An 18,355-nucleotide genomic window follows, 5' to 3' on the forward strand; every position below is an offset into this window, starting at 1 on the left:
CCCAGTAGACTACAAGCACTCAGATAGAAACAGCATCTGTTTCGCTCAACACTATGTCTCTGGTGCCAATAAAATGCCTGATCCATAAGAGATGCTCAATAAATACTTGAATGGACAAATGACTCAATTCATGTTATTTTAGATACAGATGTATTCATTCACAGTCCCTTGTGTAGTGTGATGTAAGGTAATCTATTTCTCTACCACAGACCAGATATGTTATACCAACTTTAAAGGTAATTAGCTAGTACAATCACCTACATTTATAAGAGTTTTGTATTTTTATTAGTAGCATTTTGAAAAACCAACTCCCCTATTGTATTTTCTTTTGCTCACCCTTACCAGATATACAAGTCCTGTTTGAGAATGGAAATAGGGCTCCCTTTATCACCCAGCCATTTCATTGCTGGCCCAGTGCCCAGTGCATATGTCCAAAATAAAGACGTGAGGAATCACTGAAATGCCCTCTCCTTTATTCATTCTGTGACGTAGGCAGGCATCCATTAGACAATTTTACCATAATCTAATTAATCAATTAAACAATAAAAAACCATAAAATACTGTAGCAATATTTGTAGAACGTGGGGATTATAAAAACTTAATATAAACTAATAAACATAGAAAGTATGGGATTTTCCAGACAATTTCTCATCCTAAACTCTCATCCCTTATAATTTGTTGTAACAACTTTGAGAAGCATTTCTATACCAACTTCTTGGAAGCAGTTTTTCACTTTTAAATTCAGTAAGTCTTTTTTCCTCCAACTTTCTGTTTTTATAAGACAGAGTAAAAATTTCTGAACATTATTGCTTCAGGTATTTTTTTTGGGGGGATATAATAATGATAAATAACTGCAAACATTTATTGATAGTTAATCAGTGCTAGACATTTACACATAAGCTCTTATTTTATCTTCCCAATAATCTTCAAAGATATATACCTTCAAAGATATATATATTCAAAGATGATAAAATTCCCATTTTATCACTGAAGAAAATGAAGATTAGTGAAATTAAATAACTTTGCCCAGTTATTGCCCAGCCCAAAGCTGGAAGTGAGGGAACCAGGATTCTAACCCATACAGCCTTGATTCCAAATCTCATGCTGTTAACATCCACATTATAGTTTAGTGTGTTTATGGTTATATAAATGTTTACTCTTGATATGAGGAAACTACTTAGAAAACACTGCGTGAAACTAACAAATATACTCATGTAGAGAACAAATTACAGCATGAGTCTTACTTAACACAGTTCTTCTGCAAAGATAAATTTTCCAGAAAATTAAATTTTGGTAGTAAACTTTAAATAAAAGTAATCTCTCCCATAAAATAATGGCAAATAAAAGAGATATCTCTTTTGTTTCCTTCTTTAGAGCATGAAAATTGTAAAAACAGGTCATGAACAGTGTTAAAATCCTTATCAATCACCTTCACAATGAAAGCAATATTTTTCATAAGTGTTATTGCAAAAAGATTGGGTTCTACGGTGTACACATATATAATGTAATACACAAGGTTATAATTTTTCTAGTTGTTAATTCCTAATTCTTAAAAAACTTAAAGCACATCTGTAAATTATAAGGGAAAATAAATATCTAATATGGCCTTTAGTTATGTTATTATTATTCGAATCAATTAGCTCATTTGGATCAGAAGTATTAGTAATATCAAAGAAGGTTCGACTCAAGAAAAATCTATGTAAAGACTCACTTCTTCCTCTTTTTCTTCTACCTGCTCACAAAGATGGTGGTGGGACTACTTCCTGGCCTTTGCCCATAAAAGCACCAAAAAAAAAAAAAAAGAAAAAAAAAGGTTGTCAGGTAAGCAGAGCGTCTGGATCTCAAGTTTGCAATTTAAACCTCTGACTGCTGTAAAGCACAAGATTTTTCAGGTGGTAAAACTGGGAAGATGAAACTTGTCATGTGCTATGAAGAAACTCACTGCAGATAAAATAGTAACTTGCAAAAGATGAATGCACAATTTTTTAATGTATGTTTGCAAAAATCTCCAAGTTCATGACCAAATGTTATTCCTATGCACTGAATCCTACCTGATACAAGAACCAGAACAACTATGTTTACTAGTATTTTACACGAAGGCAGTGTTTTATGTATTCACCCATCATATTTTAATTAAGGGCCTCGGAAGTAATATGGTATCAAAGCAAAAAGTAATGCAATCTAAGTCTTAATCCATCGTCATTTCTAGACTCTGAAGACAAAATACACACATATGAGTTGATGATTATAGGCATTTTACATCTCTATAGAAGGGTGGCTTATTTTTTAGATTCATAGAAAGGGAAGAAAAATCAACACCATGATATTATTATAATTCCTTCTATTTAAAAATGAAACAAAAAGAACTTAGAAGAAGAAACAATTTCATGATCAGCTATCACATATAGTTAACTTGCTATTATTACATAGTCATGTAACAAAGTATCTTTCTGCCTTCTAACCTCCAGAAGGAAATAATACTGCATTTTGAATTATTTCTATCATATGGAGGCTTCCTGCTATTTAAAATAAAAACTTAGACTTGGATGAAGATAAGAACTCAAGCTACGTAACACATTTGTAGCCAAACACCTAACTTTAGAATTACTTTAATGGCAACTTAATTTACAAGTTACTCAAAAGTGAATGATCAGGTTCCAACCACTGAACTTCATGGAATTTTATATTATTGCCAGACATGTAAGTTCCAGACTGAACAACTGAAAGAAGAAACATCCTGACACCCTTTTTAAAAATTTCACAGTGGTTAACCTCTACGAGGGATTTACACATTTACATCTCACAAGCTGTTACACTGACTATAGACTGAACTTTCTATTTGAGCACTTGAAGGTAAAAATATTTTGCAAATTTAGGTATTTGAATTCTGACATTAAATGACTTGATATATAGAAATATGGACTAAGTAATACTGAAGCATATACCTATATAAATATGAGGTTAGTTTCTACTAAACTGTGCTCTACTCAGCAGTGGATCAGCTGGCTCCTGTGTCGTTCTGCACAGAACTTCCTTGGATGTAGTGTGTTTGCCTACGACTTAGGGTCCGCTAATAAATGAATAAATGAAGAGTTATTGCTGAAATAAATCAAGGCTTGCTTGTGTCTCTTACCTTTGCCATGGCTTCTCCCATCCTCCAAAAGTGGTACGACGATCGTGTTGTTCACATTTCCAGGTGACCGCACAGCTGTGTAGACAACAGGCACCGACTGGACCACCACGGGGATGCGGTGAACGTGACTCAGTTTGTTAGACTGTAAATTCATGGGACTTGAAGGCGGAACGGGATGGATAATGTGCAAAAACTGCTGGCCTCCCACACCAGAGGCAGAGGCAACAAGGGGCCCTGGAGTTAATACCGTTGACGACGATGATGCTGAAGATACTGATGTTATAACAGTTGGGGATGAGGCTGGACGACTAGAAGACGACGAAGAGGTTGAAGTTGAAGAAGGGGAGGAGGCGGACGCTGTCATGGAAACGGGGGAGGAGGAAACGGCTGTGGGGGATGTCCTGGCTTTGTTGATGGACAAGTCCACTGGCTCAGTTTGTGTCTGGAAGTGATCTACGCATAACGGGTCCTCCGGGGGTTCCCCTTTCACATTATTTAGCAACAGGGGAACAGCTTCCATATCGGGGTAGTTGTGGACGTTTGGAGACTGTGGGGAGAAAAATAGAGGGATGATTGATGACTTGAATGTTTTTTAATTTTTCTCTTATTGCTACAGAACATTAATTCGCTCTCCAAATATCTGAATAACCGCTCAGACAGTCGTCATAATTAAAGTGGAGAGTACAAAAGCACAACAGAGTAAGACGATTGGGAGGGCGACAGACATCATTGTCAAAATCCAGGGAAATACACTACGGAGGAGAAAAGAAGCCACAGGAACCTCAAAATGAACAGTGATTTTACATAAAATCTTCTGAAAGACCAGTTCAGAATGCAAAATATTATCTTCTTAAGACAGCATAAATACAACCTCTTCAATTAAAAACATTTGCTCTGTTTGTCTGACCCATCACTGCACTTAAGAGTCTCAGTTTCCTTGGTTATAAACTAACGGGAATTTTGATTAGATAAGCTTAGATAGCCTTTCCACTCTAAAATTCTACAATTTCATGATTCTAACCCTTTACTCAACACTCTAATAATCTGCAGGCATAATATTACCTGGCAACAACACGGGGGAAACTCACCACGACATTTCAACTTTCATATTTGGTGCAAGAGCCATCGTACCATTCTCATTTGGAGTATTAAAACAGGGCATACAATTCTCCAACCTCCCACACCCGTTTGCTAAATTATTGAATACAAACTATTTCTAATAACTGGATTATAACTGAGCTCATAGCAATGAAAAAGTTTTTCTCAAAATAATATACAGAAATACAACAGACATTTTTTAGGAAATAATTTTAGGAAAAGCTTATTCTGTAAATCTTAAGTTGCCTATGCTTGTGCTGTGTAATTTAAGGCAATGATAATAATTTTGTCCAAGTTTGTTTTCATGCTTTCAAGTTTTAATGAGCAAAATTTAATAATAAAGAATAATAAAGAATCCAAGATTCCACCCAGACTAATGGGCTCAGTGTGTTATTACTGAGCATGAATATAATTTATTTTTATACCTATTCACTCATAAATTCAAGAAATAGTCACTAAATGTCTATTTCCAAGGCCTAAAATGGCCCCCAAATTAGCAGGTGTCCGTCTAGCGTTAACAGAGAGTTAGACTACAAAAGATTATTTTTGGTTATATCTAATTTGACCAGGCTAACGTAGACATTATTGTTCTAATATATGAAGACCAAAACCTTTTTTTTCCAGCTTCACTATGGTGTGAGAACAACAATGCCTAAAATTATATTAAATTGGTTCATTTCATTCTTTGTTTAATAAAAGATTTTGGTTTGCTAGTCCCCTCAAAGCTTGAGCATACACTTAAAGGAACAAAACATGCTTCTTCAAATCTTTCTTTATAGAATATAAATTATAGCTCCATTCAGGAAATACAATAGTGCAAGGGCATTTTTATTTAGCAACAATGAGAAAAGAAAGAAAATAAGCTAAACAATGGTACCAGATCAACTAAACAGGAAAATGGGTTGATGTTTTATTGTTTTTTTTTTTTTTTTTTTTGCTTCTAAGCTAACATGGTTACTTACCCACCAAAAGAAAAGAATTAGAAAATATCAAAATGAAGCATCCAAAATATCTACTGCATAAAATTCTAAATGACAAGATTTCATTTCATGTGCTGAAATTGAGAAATAAGAATTTAAATATTCTCAGATATTAAGAAACAAAAGAAACACCATAAACAGAGCAACTTTTATAAAAAGCTATTAGCATTATCTACTCTTCTAACTAGAACACTATTTCAATTTGTACCCAGTATTATCATTTAATTTCTCTGTAGAACAATGTAGGATGTTTCTTATTAGTATGTCATACCCATATAGAAATTCTTTGTTGAGGCTGCTTTCATAAAATATCCCAGTTGGTTTGTCATTAAAATTATAAAATATGTCATTAAGCACAAATTATCAAACATAGTTTGCTTTCAAATATAGCCTTGATTAATTTCTCTCCAAAATTCTAATTTTGGAAATAGTGACTATTTCCATCACGAATTGTTTTCTTCCCAATTACACTTAGACACAAGGTTCTAACATAGGTTTATAAACCAAAGGCTGAGGTGCAATTCATCATTGTAGAAACTTTTCATAAAGTAAATGAAAGAGCGCTTTCGTAGACTACGACAATACAGGAGGTAAACATGGAGCTTATCTGAAAATAGAGGGCTTCTGAGGCATCAAGCTTCACTAAGATTTGCAAACTGCTTAAGACTTCTGTAGATTATGAACATGAGTCCATACTTTGTAGGTATCTGCTTAATCCCTCACTAAAAAAAAATTTTACTCCTTAAGCTGTTTTACAACAATAGAGGAAGAGCATTCCTCTTGTAATACTGCTGTACATACCAGAAAGCTAGGAAGACCCAATACTAAGAGCCCCTAGGTGCTTTCAAATACTTGAGAACTACATAGCTTTTGCATGAGCTCAAACCAAAATACAGAAAATGCTCATAAAAATTAGGAAGGATCACTCAAATCTTTGGACAACAGACGTATCTTATTTGGGAACGTTAGACATGCTATGCATAAATTTATAAGTGTAAACATCACAGAGGCACATGCTGGTTCCTATTTCACACGTAGCAGTTGAAATGTAGCCAGCATATCCAAAAACAATGCCTCATCAGTATAAAGAGGACAAAGCCCTGATCATACCATTCATCCGTTTACAATGTTGACATAACATATTCTCATAGCCCATACCAATCACTTCTACTGTGATAATGTGGCCAGTAAACCATCCATAATTCCAGCTTCAAGCTGCACATACGTACACGTAAGACCAGCAACACTGCATAAATATGTTTCCCAAACAGTTGAGGTATATGCTTCCTCCTCCTTTTAGGAAAAAGAAAAGAACTGAAAGGCTTGATCCTGAAATCATTATTAGAATTCATTTCTTGGCTTTTGGACACTGGAAAATGGAAACATATTGATTCCGAGATATGAATGCATAAACGTGTAGCAATGGGAGAGCAGCCAAGAGAGAGAAGGAAAGCTGGGGAAACCATGGGAAAACACCAAACAAGCAGCACTTATAGCAGTTAGAAATTAAATAAAAGGACTACACAGATTTGAGAAAGTGAGAAAAGATATGGCTGTGTTACCAGGAAACAGCCTCTAAGAGGCAGGGACACTGAAAAGACCAGATATCACAAAGAAAAGTTGTATGCACAATTAGGACAAGAAAATTTTCTAAGAAAGAACAAAGAAAGGAGTTCATACTAAAATTCTGCCCTTGGTCACTAACTACTCAATTCTTGATACAACATTGATGGACGACTCACAGCAGCATCCGCTAAGCATTGCTGTTGTTTTGTTGTTTGTTTGTTTTAAATAAAAGCCCATCCAGATTTTTGCCTGGGAGCAATGACTTTAGCTGAATTTTTCCTGTTGATGACCCTGGGGTGGAAAAGATGATCAAACATTTAAACTATATTTAATATTATCAACAGAAACAGAATTCCTTCTAAGGATGTGAAGATTGAAGGGCACGCTGCATTTTTGTCAAAGAGAATGAGAGTAATTAATTTCATTTTCCAAGAAATGATATAATGTTTCTTGGAGGGGGTCCAAAATAAAGTAATTTTTTAGCCTTTCACATATACCTTGAGAAATAAATGCATAAACACACACAAAAGTCTGACAAGGTAAATGTAACAATATACTTCATTTAAAAAAGGTGTGTGAAAAACCTAAAGATAAATATAAATAGGATTATACTGCTGCCTAATAATATTTCTTCAAAAGTCTGAAGGCCAGTTTGATTCAAAATAATCCACTCAATAAAATATAATGCACAGTATTCCAGTGAACATATTCCCTTCAGTGATCTGGGGATTACATGTGAGCTGTTCTAATGAGATCATCTTTTTCCTGAATAAACGTTTTGAAATGTAACTTCAGCTTTAGGCATTTTGTTGAATAAATGCAAAAATGTACCTAAAACTTTCTCTGTGTGAGAACTCAGAGCACCTGATGGGTTTCCTACAGTCAGCCACTGCCATCAGCTGAATCTTATTACAGTCCTCACGTGAATATGGGTTTTTAAGGCTTGTCATGTATTTTGATCACCTGGTAATCTTAAAAGGAGAAAAAATATATATGAACACCACCTCATCTCTGGAAAGCCCTCCAGAGACTCTTACGTCTGGTTGAGGACCACTTGGGTAATATCCTGTTAAATGTTATCCAAGATTTATAAGCTGTTTCATCTTTAAAGGCATCAGGGATTGTCAGAGAACTAGCATAATATTTATGCATATACACACGTGCACACACAGACACACACACAAACAGGATGTGCCCAACTATCTGTATCCATCCTTCCATCTCTCCATTCATCTACTCATCCAGCCAGCCAGGGAGCCAGCAGGCCAGCAAGCAGCATTTAAAGCCTAAAAAGATTATGTTTCATTTTATCTTTCCAACTTTATAAAAGTTTTTTGAGAAATCATTTCATGGCAGCGTTTAGAAGATTGTAGAGTGACTTGCCTTCTGTTACAAAGCTCATGGCTTCACGGTTATAAGAATCCGCTCTTTATAGCCTGTTATGTGGTTATTAGAGACAGAAAATTTGATTTGGACACAAAAGACTTGAATTCATGACCTGCCCTGTTACTTATTAGCTGTACAGTCATGGTGTCATCATTAAAATTCTCTAGGTCTGCGTTTATTCACCTATAAAAGAGTAATATTACTTCCAAACTCACACAACTGTTGTAAAGATTGAATTTAGGTCATTAAGTGCTTTTAAGTAATTCTGAGAATTGTGGAACAGAAGTAAATGAGCTTCCCCTTTTAGAACTAAAATTCCCAACAGAACCTGATCTATTACTATAGCTCCATGAACTCAGCATAAGATATATTCTGAGGCAGGATGGCATAATACAGCCACTGTAGAGGGGCAGTGTTTGCTAAACAACCAAACAGATATATGTTACAAAAGTAAGCTGAACATGTAGAAATATTGTAAGCATTTTCAGGTTCCACATAAAATTTTAAACAAACACATCCTCTCTTAAAATGCACAAGATAGTCATTTGACATTATTTAAATTTTTTTTCTCTATTTTTTTTAGCTTAATTAGATTGGCCCACAGGATGAGCATGTAATAGTTGACGGAATACATTTTAACTGACTGGTCTGATTTGTTAATTCCACTATATAAATATCGCCTATCAATCCATAGTTCAGTTTGTATCCATTATGACAATAATACATAACTATATTAAAATAATTGTTTTGGGATGTTGGCTATTCTTCAACAGTCTTATCATGAGATGAAACAGTAGAGCTTTATTTGTTTCTTGTGTCTCGGTAGAAATTTAGTTTATGTAAGTTTCACTGACTTGGTGAGTAGTTGAATGTGCACTTTCTGTGGGAGGTGCTTAAAGAAACTTACTGTGCACTTCATGTAAAAACGGGAATAAACTATGACTCCATACCCTGTTATCATTGAGCTTTTGTTATACTGCATTATTTTAAATGCAAATACACTTTATTTAAAGAGTAGAATTCCTCTTTGTACATGAAATGCACAATAGGTACATGTCTTAGTTTTCCACATTAGTAAATGAAAATTTAAAAATATGAGCACCATGGTTCAAGCAAGCAACCTGCTCAACTCTGACAGGTCATTTTTGCTCAAAGTGTGAAAGGCACCAAACATCAATTTGTGAAGAAACAAGTACTTCGCTTTCCTCTCTATCATGGTATTTTACTAAAAAGGAAGGCCTATTTTTCAAAATTTGTCTCGCATGGGCCCTGATGGTCATCATTCACCTTTCTTTCAAGCCTAGTGATTTTTCTTCTTTATTCTTCATGTTAAGAGCAAACTCTTAACTACAGTTGCTGTACAAGTGTGAATTTGTAAACCTGACCAAGAAAAAATTAAAGCAAAGTATACTCAAAAAAGGAAAAACAAATTGTAATTTTTCTAAAAGTATGGATGAGAGAATAAAAGGCAACAAGTAGAAATAGCCTACGTTTACAATCTGGAACTTGGTTTCAAAAGTACTGAATGAGTTAAAGAGGAAGATATTTCAATGAATATTTAATTCAACTGCTTTATCTCAATCTCTCAAGCACTGGTTTAAGAAATGATTGATTCCTTAAGAAAATTCAGAACATATGCATAACATAATGGACTCTCTGTGCTTTACATTTGTGTTTTTATGCTTTCACATTCAAATTGAAAATGCCAGCCTTCTAAAAGGATTCAATACAGGCATTTAAATTTATCCTAAATTTTCCTTACTTCCTAGTTATTATATTTTTCCATGACATATTTATTTCCCAGGGCTTTCATGAATCATATTATTTACCCAAAGCAATCAGAATTTATGTTAACAGTTGACTGTACATCTGAAATTCTGGTTTGGCACTTACGTGTTGTAAAGTTAGGGTCATACCTGAGGTGGGGAGGATTCTCCTACAGGGTGGCAGAGGACAGAGGCATTTCTATTTGTGCATTTAAAAAATTAATAGCAGACATTCCTAACCAACGAAAAGACTAACAAACTTGTTTGAACGTAAATATAATGTGTTACATGTAAATTAATATTGTGTTCTACCACATAACATAATCATTGAAGACTCAAACGCATTTGTTAGATGAGAATATTTGTGTTCAAGATGTTAAGCCACTTAAATCCCATTTACCTGGTCAAATGAGATAACGAAATAGTGTCACAACAATAAATGTCCAAAAAGGAAGTATAAGAAGGTAGTTTTGTTCCTATTTTCTTATAATTACTGTCAAACTGAACTTCACAAAAGCATGCAAATATGTCTTAAAAATAAATTTTATGAATCCAACTATATGACATTTTGGAAAAGGCAAAACTATAGAGACAGTAAAAAGATCAGTGGTTGCCAGGGGCTTGGGGGAAGGGAGGGGAGGGATGAAAACCAGAAGCACAGGGGATTTTTAGGGCAGTGAAACTCTTCTGTATGTTATGCAATGGTGGTTACATGTCACTATGCATTTATCAAAACCCACAGAAGTGTACAACACAAAGAATGAAACTTAATGTAAACTATGGACGATACTAAACAATAATACATCAATATAGGTTCATTAAATCATTAAATCTAACAAAGTATTACACTAATGCAAGACTTTAATAATAGGGGAGACTGCGAAGGGGGGGTAGGGTGGGTATATGGAATTCTTATGTACAATCTGCCAAGTTATTCTGAAAGTATAAATCTCTACTAAAAAAGTAAAGTCCCCTAATGATTTTAAATTAACTTGAATGTAATATTAATGCTACTGATAAGATTCAATTTTATCTATTATTTTGTTCATAATTCTTTGCCAAATTCATAAACCAAAACTATTATCATAACACTTGCACATTTTTTTAAAAAGAGGTAACTGTTATAGACTTATCTTGACTACATCATGGTTAATTTTTTTCTTCTTTTGGTTTTAAATTGGTATTATTATTCAGTGACTGATGTAAGATATTAAAGTTTCACTATACATGAGAGGAACGTGTCTTACAGACTTTTAGGGATAAAAAGTTCATTTGAATCTTCACCCTAAGCCACAGTCTTAGTCAAGCGCCTGAGGCAAATGTTCTGTGCTAGTTACATATTTTAAAATATGCAATAATGTTTACCATTCTCAAACAGATTAATCTTGTCTGCTACCAGATGGACTGTGCTTTTGATTTCACAAAATATTCACCATAAAGAGTTATTTTTATAATGATATTTTTCATAGTACTGGAATACATCAAATTTCAGAGACTAGAAGATGATCCCAGAGAGGCTGAGATACCCAAATGATACAACTGGAAACCCTAACATATTACAAACATATAAAGCAATAACGCAATCTTTTTATGTAAAGGGAGGTAAATTTGCAAAAGGTAGGTTTTACTTTTTGGATATTTAAAGCAAGCAAGTAGTCCAGAGAAGGCTGTATATGCTTCTCTACTCATAGAAAATGCCTTTAAAGAGAGATCAACAACCAAGCTAAAACAAGGCAAGTAGCAAAGTTGAGAGAAATCCACCTTTTCTCACCTACCCCTGGAATCAGAGGGAGCTACCATGGGAATGTGGCAGAATTAGAAACGCAATAGTGTTTAAATGCTCCAGAACTTGTTCACAAGCAGTGGATTTAATTCCATCCCAGCCTGCTACAAATCAGCAAAATGCCCTCATGCAAACTAACTCTTTTAGCTTCATCTTTTGGCTTCCTGGTAAATGGGGTAAGATGCACGCAGGTCTTTCTAAGGATCTGAGAGGGAGAAACTGTCTAAAGGTTTTTTAAAGTGGTCCCCTGTTAAGGTGCAACTGCCACAAGGCACACATGGGCGTACGTAATTAATACGTTTAGGTGTAGAATTAACTGTACAAATCGAGCCCCTGTTGATTTTCCCCATGGAGATGAGCGTCTGAGCAAAAGGGGAGAAGGGGCAGGCTGGAGCCTCAGGGAAGACAAAGGCAGGAACAGAAGGCAGAACGGAGGACAACTGATCTGACTGCAAAAGAGGACTTGCCAGCCAGACAAGACTCCTGCTAACCAGCTATGATTTACAGTGACAGGGGAAATAGCTCAGTATTCCTCCTGGCTGGGACACAGAATTCTAAGAAATAAAGATTTAAAAAATGATACTAGTGGGCTTCCCTGGTGGCGCAGTGGTTGAGAGTCCGCCTGCCGATGCAGGGGACACGGGTTCGTGCCCCGGTCCGGGAGGATCCCACATGCCGCGGAGCGGCTGGGCCTGTGAGTCATGGCCGCTGAGCCTGCGCGTCCGGAGCCTGTGCTCCGCAATGGGAGAGGCCACAACAGTGAGAAGCCCGTTGTACCGCAAAAAAAAAAAAAAAAAAAAGATACTAATAATGCTGACAAGCTTGTAGTAAAACAGACACTTCATTATGCTGCAGGACAGCAGTGTAGATGGATACACGCTTTCAGGAATGCTGGTGAGCTGTGTCTCAAGAGTCTTAGAATACCTTAATACAAGTAATAACATTTTTAAGAATGATATAAATGAACTTATTTACAAAACAGAAATAGACTCACAGATTTCAAAAGCAAAACTTATGGTTACCAAAGGGCAAAGGTGGGGAGGGATAAATTAGGAGTTTGGGATTAACATACACACACTACTATCTCTAAAACAGATTAACCAACCAGGACCTATTGTATAGCACAGGGGACTCTACTAAATATTGTGTAATAACCTATATTGGAAAAGAATCAGAAAAAGTATGAATATATGTGTATGTATAACTGAATTGCTATGCTGTACAGCTGAAACTTTCACAACATTATAAATCAGCTATACTCCAATAAAATTTTTTTAAAAAAAGAATCTAGGGCACTGCCATCTCCCTCTCTCTCTTCTTCCCTCTCTCCCCTCTCCATATATATGTAAATACGTCTATTCAAAGTCTATCCCTAATCATTCTATTTTGAAAAACAAAATGCTATTTTGAAAAGCAAATTCTCAATCAACACCAGTGTTGACTTTTAGAAATCACCAAAGAGGGCTTCCCTGGTGGCCAAGTGGTTGGGAGTCTGCCTGCCGATGCAGGGGACACGGGTTCGTGCCCCAGTCCGGGAAGATCCCACATGCCGCGGAGCGGCTGGGCCCGTGAGCCATGGCCGCTGAGCCTGCGGGTCCGGAGCCTTATGCTCTGCAACGGGAGAGGCCACAATAGTGAGAGGTCCGCATACCGCAAAAAAAAAAAAAAAAGAAAGAAAGAAAGAAAAGAAATCACCAAAGAGAATATGCTTAAAAAAAAAAAGTCAAGGAATGTTAACACAGATTTAGTCATGATTCCTGCGAAATGACCTCATAATTTCAAGTGTTGCCACTGTGAAGAAACTTTCAAAAGATGGTCATTCTGTTAGGAAGATGACATGTATCAACCATTTCAATTTTATGCAAGTAAGTACATTTTACATAAAATGTGATTTTGAATTTGTTTTGCAACTAATTAGTATATTAAAATATTATAACTATTAAAGTTAAATTATCTACAAGTTTATATATTCAAGTTGGTTATAAAACTTTCCTTCTGGGATACCGGGCATAACTTAACGCAGGGACTTGCCTTTAAACATAGAGGGCAATATGGGATTTTGACAAAGATGTATACACAAATATTTAACTTTGCCTTATTCACAGGAATAAAAGTTAGAAACAACAAAGTGGTCATAAAAACAAAATAAAATTTGGAACAATGATTTTAACCCTAACTATGAACCAGAATCATACATGGAACATTTTAAAGGTTCACAGGCCAGAGATGAAATAGGTCTGGGATATGGTGTAGGCACCAATAGTTTAAAATGCATCACATGCGACTACAATGATCAGCCAAGTTTGAGAAACAATACTCAGTGGCATGGGGAACTATTATCTATGTAATGTTAAGTTTAAAAACGTTAGGATATAAAACTGCCTATAATAAATGAGTTTAACTTTGTTCCACCAAAATATTTTTATACATGAAAATAATAAAAAAAGGCTAGAAAAAATACTCCAGAATGGTAATAATAACTTCTCCATTTGGTGAATTTGTGGGTGATCCACGTTTCCTTTTTAACTTTTTTCCTGTTTTCCATATTTTCTACAGTGAACCTACTACTTTTTTTTTTTTTTTTTTTTTTTTTTTATTTTTTGCGGTACGCGGGCCTCTCACTGTTGTGTCCTCTCCCGTTGCAGAGCACACGCTCCGGACGCGTAGGCTCAGCGGCCATGGCTCACAGGCCCAGTCGCTCCGCGGCATGTGGGATCTTCCCGGACCGGGGCACGAACCCGCGTCCCCTGCATCGGCAGGTGGACTCCCAACCACTGCGCCACCAGGGAAGCCCTTAAGATTTTTTTGATGTGGAATATTTTTAAAGTCTTTACTGAATTTGTCACAATATCGCTTTTGTTTTATGTTTTGGTTTTTTGGCTGTGAGGCATGTGGGATCTTAGCTCCCTGACCAGGGATCGAACCTGCAACCCCTGCACTGGAAGGCGAAGTGTTAACCACTGGATCGCCAGGGAAGTCCCACTACTTTTAAAATAAAAAGTAATAAGTTACATTTTCAAAAAGATAAAAGTGAGTAGTGTACAAAATATATTTTAAAGAAAAAAAACCTAGAAAGTGAATGGAGGTGCTTTATAATTTTCAATCTGGCTTTTCCAAGATGCTAGTGAACCGTAATGTTATTAGAAGCAAATCACCATAATATACTGTTATTAGAAGAAAACAGCAAATTCTCTTAAAATCTCAATTTGCCAAGGGTATTACTACTATCAGTCCTAGACTGTTGGCATGGTTATTCTACATAAATTAACGTATCTACCTATATACCTTGCAATTAAACTAAGAAAAAAGTTAAATGTAACTGGTAACTAATAGTATGCAATTGTAGTAACCCTAGTGGGTTAAAACTATGAATTCTTCTGGAAACCTCAAGCTTCCGCAACACAGTTTACTAGGAAAACATTCTCATACTTGAGCAGCTAATGTCAACAATTATATAACAATGTATGGGTACTACAAAGCTTTGTATGTTTCTGATGAAAAGCTTTCACACAAAATCTGAGGATACTGCAAAAGGATTTTAATCTTGACCATGATAGAAGCAACTCTTCCCCCACCCCCGTCCCCCAGAGCTTTAATGAGAGTTTCACCACTTTTCTAATGAACTGCATTTAGAAAACATGAAATGGTATGAACAATGGGGAATGTTTCACTCAACCTTGTGCTATAAAGAATGGAGGACATTTTAAATGAATTTGAGAAAACAAAATTGTGCTCTTTAAATCAACAAGTAAACATTCAAATAAGTATTACAGAGAACTTGCAATTATAAATTAGTTAATTCAATACTAATTAATTGAATAATAATGATTGATTTTTAAAATACAGGAAAAGTAAATATACTTAATATTTACTACAACATTATCTGTTAGAATTTTCTCCTCCAGTTTTATAAATAAAGAAATATCATCTCCCAGGATTTGAAAGAACTGTCCAGGGCCACAATGTAATATGGATCTGTGATCTAAACCTAAGAGTGATTCCTAAGACTGAACTTACCCCCCATGCTGCCCTTATCAGCCCTGAAAGACGGACAAAGAGTGAGAACCTGTGACTTTGAGAAATATTTTCTTGCAGTTCATGTGAAATTAGTATCCGGCAATATTAAACTGAAGAGAGTATAAAAATGAGCGCTGCTTGGATAGCTGTCTGGTGGGCACCAACTCACTTTCCCAACATACCTAGCACACAGCAAATTTAAGGGCATGAGGCAGGTATCAGTAACCCATATTTAATGTCTATTTCATGTTTGTTTCCAATTTGTTTTCACATTAAGTTTTAGGATAACCACAACTAGAAACATCATTCTTAGGAACAGCATCCTGCATTTGGTGCTCTGGCCAAACTGTATGTGATGTAAGTTTGAAAGAAATGAGAAAAGATGTAAGTTTGAAAGGAATGAGAAAAGATGGGGGGAAAAAATGGAAAAACCAAAGCCTAATTAGATTTGTAAGCAACACATTAGAAATGTAAGTGAAAAACAACAAGCTCACCATCTATTTAACTTCTTTTGTTCCTTTTCTTGTAAACCAGACACTCAGAAATGAAAAAAAATGCTTCATTTTTGGCCAATGATGCATGTTCCTTGATAAAAGTAGCGTAATAAAGTGTAAATCTGGTAAATGGAACACAGCGAGAAGCAACACGGTTTTGTAAAACGAGTGCTTGCCTGAGTTTTAGTAGAGGTTCTATTTTACGCAGGTAGCTTACTCATCATCTCTCTTCCTTTAATTTCTAACTGAAAATGACTTTGATTATGCTTTTGCACAGTCACATGTCTGTTACCACCTCGACCTTTACCAGATTCTACCTGCCCTGATGAGATACCACTCTTCTATGCTTCCAAAGCACTCCAGGCTTGTGTGTCTTTTCTCTAACCAGGCTGTGAGCCCACACCACTTTTATTACACTCTTTTGTTACCCAGCACCTATCAGAGTCCCTGGAACAAGCCCCAGTTGCTCTCTGAAGCCCTTACTAATTCTAAAATTCAATAAATCTATGAAACTTAACAAACAGTAAATATACTTATTAACTTATCTGTAACATATAAAAATTAGCATTGTAAGTTTCCATCTGCCCATCCCTTCATTTACAAAGAATTTAACTGATTGATTGTCATTTTATTAACTCCTCTCACAAAAGAACAGTTTCATCTGCATATCTGATATTCTTTCTTACAGCTAACGGCGCAGTTCTCAGCCTGGGTAATTTTTCCCCCAGGGGACACAGCACTGAATGTCTGAAGACATTTTTCATTATCACAACTGAGGGCAAGGGTGACAGGCCCTTCTCTACAAGAAAGATGAAAGATCAATAGGACTGAGGTTGAGAAGCCATGCACTGAGCTACCATCCCTTTCCTTCTGTCTTTTTCCCTCTACCATCCTATTTTTTCCTTTTTTAAAAAAATTTACATTATTTTCCTCTCATTTTTCCCTCCTCAACTTCCTCCATATGTATTAATCAGGTAAATCCATCTATACAGTTAAAACATCAGTAGATGCATGTCTGTGGGCAACTGGGTATGGTTTATATATTAATATGAATGTTAGTTAACATGCATACATTCTTGTGGCTTTTACCATACGGTACACTTAAAAATTACAGGAGGGTTATGTACGTACGTACGTGTGTGTGTGTGTGTGTGTGTGTGTGTGTATGTGTTGTGTGTGTAGTGAGAATGTGCACAAAAAATAACTTGAGGAGTTTATGATCTATATATGCAGATGTGTGTGTATGTGTATGTGTTCACGTGCCTTGATTTTATAAGTGTTTACTGTTTACCTCTCATATTTGTGCTTAGGTGCATAAATAGAAGAAGGCAGAAATATTTGTTCTGTGTAAAAGTCAAGGGGGACTGGGGTCGAGTCAGAGAGCTGAAGTAACAAGTACGGTTGATGATCTGAGCTCCATTAAGCATCTGCCCTTCTACTGAGGCTTTTGGTATCAGCCAAAGGATGGCTACCCTGTCTAGGCCTCAAACCTGAATCATCTTCACCATACTTGAAGGTGAAATGGCATGTATCTAACACTTACCGACATGTGTACACATTGTGATATATCCATTTAATCCTCACATCCCAATATAGGAAACTATTACTCATCACACTTTACAGATACAAAAGAGAGACTTGGAGAGGTTAAGAAATGTGCCAGTGGCTCTACAGTGGGAAGTGGCAATGTCAAGACACAATGTTGAGTGACCCCTGACAACAAAACCCATTGCCTCGACTGTAATGCAACACTGATCTCCACGTCTGATTCTATACTGTATGCCTCCAGCGGATCAGGAAAGACTGAAATCACTGTATCAGTGCCACAGAACATTTTCCTTTAATTTCATGCAATTTAAAGATGACTATGTTTCATAAAGAAGGGGCTAAAAAGGTTAAGTAAAAGCTTTCGTGGACTTCACAAACACGTATTAACAGAATTGTTTTTCCTTCATTGGTTTCCTTATATCTCTAAGAAAACAACTGTACATTATTCAATTATGCATTAGTGAGTATATAAGAAAAAGAAAAGAATCAGGCATATTAATCACTTCTTTGATTTAAATAATAGAACTTTAATTCCCATGAGATAAAGTTACCCTGTGTTTCTGGCTTTAAATGATTCCTGTGAT

The 18,355-nt window shown here is 35.8% G+C and overlaps 1 protein-coding gene across 4 annotated transcripts in view; it reads right to left on the reverse strand.

Annotated features, from left to right (window-relative positions):
• Positions 1 to 18,355, reverse strand: part of KLF12 (KLF transcription factor 12) — a 450,077-nt gene that overhangs the window by 145,227 nt on the left and 286,495 nt on the right. For all 4 annotated transcript variants that reach the window (XM_060080105.1, XM_060080107.1, XM_060080106.1 and 1 more), the window contains one exon: positions 3,134 to 3,680. In XM_060080105.1, coding sequence (XP_059936088.1) covers positions 3,134 to 3,680 — 547 coding nt within the window. The remainder of the gene's footprint in view (positions 1 to 3,133; positions 3,681 to 18,355) is intronic.

Source organism: Mesoplodon densirostris, chromosome 17, assembly GCF_025265405.1.
Source record: "Mesoplodon densirostris isolate mMesDen1 chromosome 17, mMesDen1 primary haplotype, whole genome shotgun sequence".
Classification (NCBI taxonomy): domain Eukaryota; kingdom Metazoa; phylum Chordata; class Mammalia; order Artiodactyla; family Ziphiidae; genus Mesoplodon; species Mesoplodon densirostris.